This window comes from Dendrobium catenatum, unplaced genomic scaffold, assembly GCF_001605985.2.
Source record: "Dendrobium catenatum unplaced genomic scaffold, ASM160598v2 original_scaffold_235633, whole genome shotgun sequence".
NCBI classification, from domain to species: Eukaryota; Viridiplantae; Streptophyta; class Magnoliopsida; order Asparagales; family Orchidaceae; genus Dendrobium; species Dendrobium catenatum.
This window is the reverse complement of record NW_021554041.1, coordinates 1-2,445: the sequence shown is the minus strand read 5'-3', so window position 1 is coordinate 2,445 and position 2,445 is coordinate 1. Positions and strand designations below refer to the sequence as shown.

Below are 2,445 nucleotides of genomic sequence, written 5' to 3'. Positions count from 1 at the left end.
GAGGAATTTCTCCAGAAAGATGATTTTTAGATAGATCTAATGACTCGAGTTGTGTCAAATTGCCGAGCTGATGAGGAATTGGACCTGTCAAAGCATTTTCTGACAAGTTTAGCTGATATAAAGAAACAAGGTTTCCAATCACTGCAGGGATCTCTCCATCAAAATTATTGTTTGAGAAATCGATGGATTTGTAGGTATTCAGAATATTTTGCAAATTCATCGGTTGTCCTTTGATTGTGATTGTTATCATATCATAATAAATTTTTTTGCTGAACTGTAATTGGGAAAAGCCAACAGCTGGCTGCACTGAATCTTTGTTACTACTCATCATTGCCTTAAAATTGCCAAAACATTCTGCACACAAATTACCATTGAAGTTGTTAGATGAGATGTCAAAAATCTGTAGCTCTTGGAAGGTGAAATTTTTTCCATGAATATTTGTTGGAAGACTGACTGGTCCATAGAGTTTATTGGATCGTAGAATCAGGATAAGAAGTGAGGAAATATTTCCCAACCAATTAGGAAATGTCTCTGTCAATTCATTGTTCCCCAGATCTAGAACTTCAAGTGCATCACAATTGACAAGAGAACGAGGAAGACGACCCTCTAAGCGGTTGCCATTGAAATTTATAGTCCGGAAATTACAATTTTCTCTAATTTGTTGAGGGATAGATCCTTGAAGACGGTTCATTCTAAGATTTAGAGAATCCATTCCATTTCCCATAAGACATGGTGGAATTGCACCAGTTAAGCCATTGTTGGATAAGTCAAGAACATATAGATGAGTTGCATTGCAGAGTGAAGGGGGGATTTCTCCTGTGAGATTGTTTCTTGCAAGGGATAGAAACAAAGTGGAGTTCAAGTATAAGGAAAGGTTGTTAGGGATGGAAGATGAGAATTTGTTATATGAGTAATCAAGTGAAAAAGGATTAGGCGGGGGAAGAGGAATTGGTCCTTGAAGATTGTTTGAGTGGAGATCAAGCACCATAAAAACGCTGGAGAAATTTAAAGAAGGCCCTTCAACATAAGTGAACAAGTTGCAAGAGAGGTTCAAGTAGTTGAGGTTTCCATTTCCAACATTCGAAATCCAAATAGGTATATTACCAGTAATACTGTTGCGGGAGAGATCCAATGTGGTAATCTGATCTTGGAACATCAAGAAAAGTGGTATCTTGGTTAGATTGCATCCTACCAAATACAAGGTAGCTATCTTGGGAAACGAAGAAAAGGAAGATCTGTCATCTTCTTCAAGGCAAGACAATCCACTATCAGATAAATCAAGATATGACAGCTTCTTGAGAAGCAAGATGGAGTTCAGCTGGAAAAATCCATTGAAGTTATTATTAGCAAGTGAGAATTTTACAAGTTCGGACAGTCGAAAAAGTGACATTGGGATCTTTCCTTGGAGCTGATTATTGCTGAGATCAATATGTTTCAACAAAGAAGCCTCAGAAAACTCAGGTAGTTGGCCAGAGAGCTGGTTCTTCGGAAGCAGCAATGTCTGCAATTGAGGTAGATTAAATATAGTTTGAGGGATTGGACCGGAAAGTGAGTTACTATGCAAATTAAGTTCTGTAAGTTTTTGAAGACCTCTCACTTCATAATCTGTAGGAGATAAAGATGACTGAAAAGGAGGAATCAGACCTGAGAAATTATTGGAGAAGAGGTACAAATTCATCAGCTGAGTTAAGTTCCAAATTGAAGATGGTATTTTCCCGTAGAAATGACAGTGTGAAAGATCTAGTATTTTCAAAGACTTGAGATTGCCAATGGTATCAGGTAAAACCCAAGAAAAATTTGAGCGAGAAAGCATCAAACTTTCCAGAGCGCTGTCCATGGTGAAATCTGGGAGGGATCCGGAAAGCATTGGATTATTGGAGACATCAACAATTGTCAAATTCTTCAGCTGAAATATGTCTTTGGGGAAAAAACCTTCAAGCCCGCAGTACCCTAGCCAAAGCACAGATAACGAACTAAAATTAACGAAGAAATCTGGCACAGTGGTGTTCAAACTGTTCAGTTCAAGGTCAATAACGGACAAAGACCGGAGCTTGGATAAGGAAATTCCAATGTCGCCAGAGAGTGAACAATATGCCAAGCTTAACTCTTGAAGTTCGGGAGTCGATCTAGCCAAAGCTCCAGACCATTCCTCTCCACTTGCAGAGATGTTCATATTATCAAGATAAAGCACCCTCAGATTACTAAGCCCTTGGAGAAGCGCTCCGAAATCCGGGTCTCTGAGCTCGAGGAATGATTCTCCATACGAAGACAGATCCAAAGAAACCAAATTGTTGAGACGAGAGATGCCGATGGGTACTTGCCCCTGGAATCCCGAGTATGAAAGATTCAGATGTGTGAGATTCCCAAGCTTTTCCCATCCAGAACTTGGAATTGGATTCCCGTAAAATAGGTTGAAGGCAAGATTGAGAACACGTAAAGAGGAGA

General features: G+C 39.4%; 2 protein-coding genes across 2 annotated transcripts; both read right to left on the bottom strand.

Annotated features, from left to right (window-relative positions):
* Positions 1 to 4: 4 nt before the first annotated feature.
* LOC110110697 (receptor-like protein Cf-9 homolog) lies at positions 5 to 702 on the bottom strand (the record flags this gene model as incomplete). Its single annotated transcript, XM_020842294.2, has 1 exon — positions 5 to 702. A coding segment is annotated over exon 1 (687 nt), but the record flags the coding sequence as incomplete, so codon positions are not given.
* Positions 703 to 767: 65 nt separating this feature from the next.
* On the bottom strand, positions 768 to 2,323 carry LOC114578954 (receptor-like protein 7; the record flags this gene model as incomplete). The annotated part of the gene is made up of 2 exons (XM_028692589.1): positions 768 to 816; positions 849 to 2,323. Coding segments are annotated over 2 exons (1,524 nt in total), but the record flags the coding sequence as incomplete, so codon positions are not given.
* Between the last annotated feature and the right edge of the window lie 122 nt (positions 2,324 to 2,445).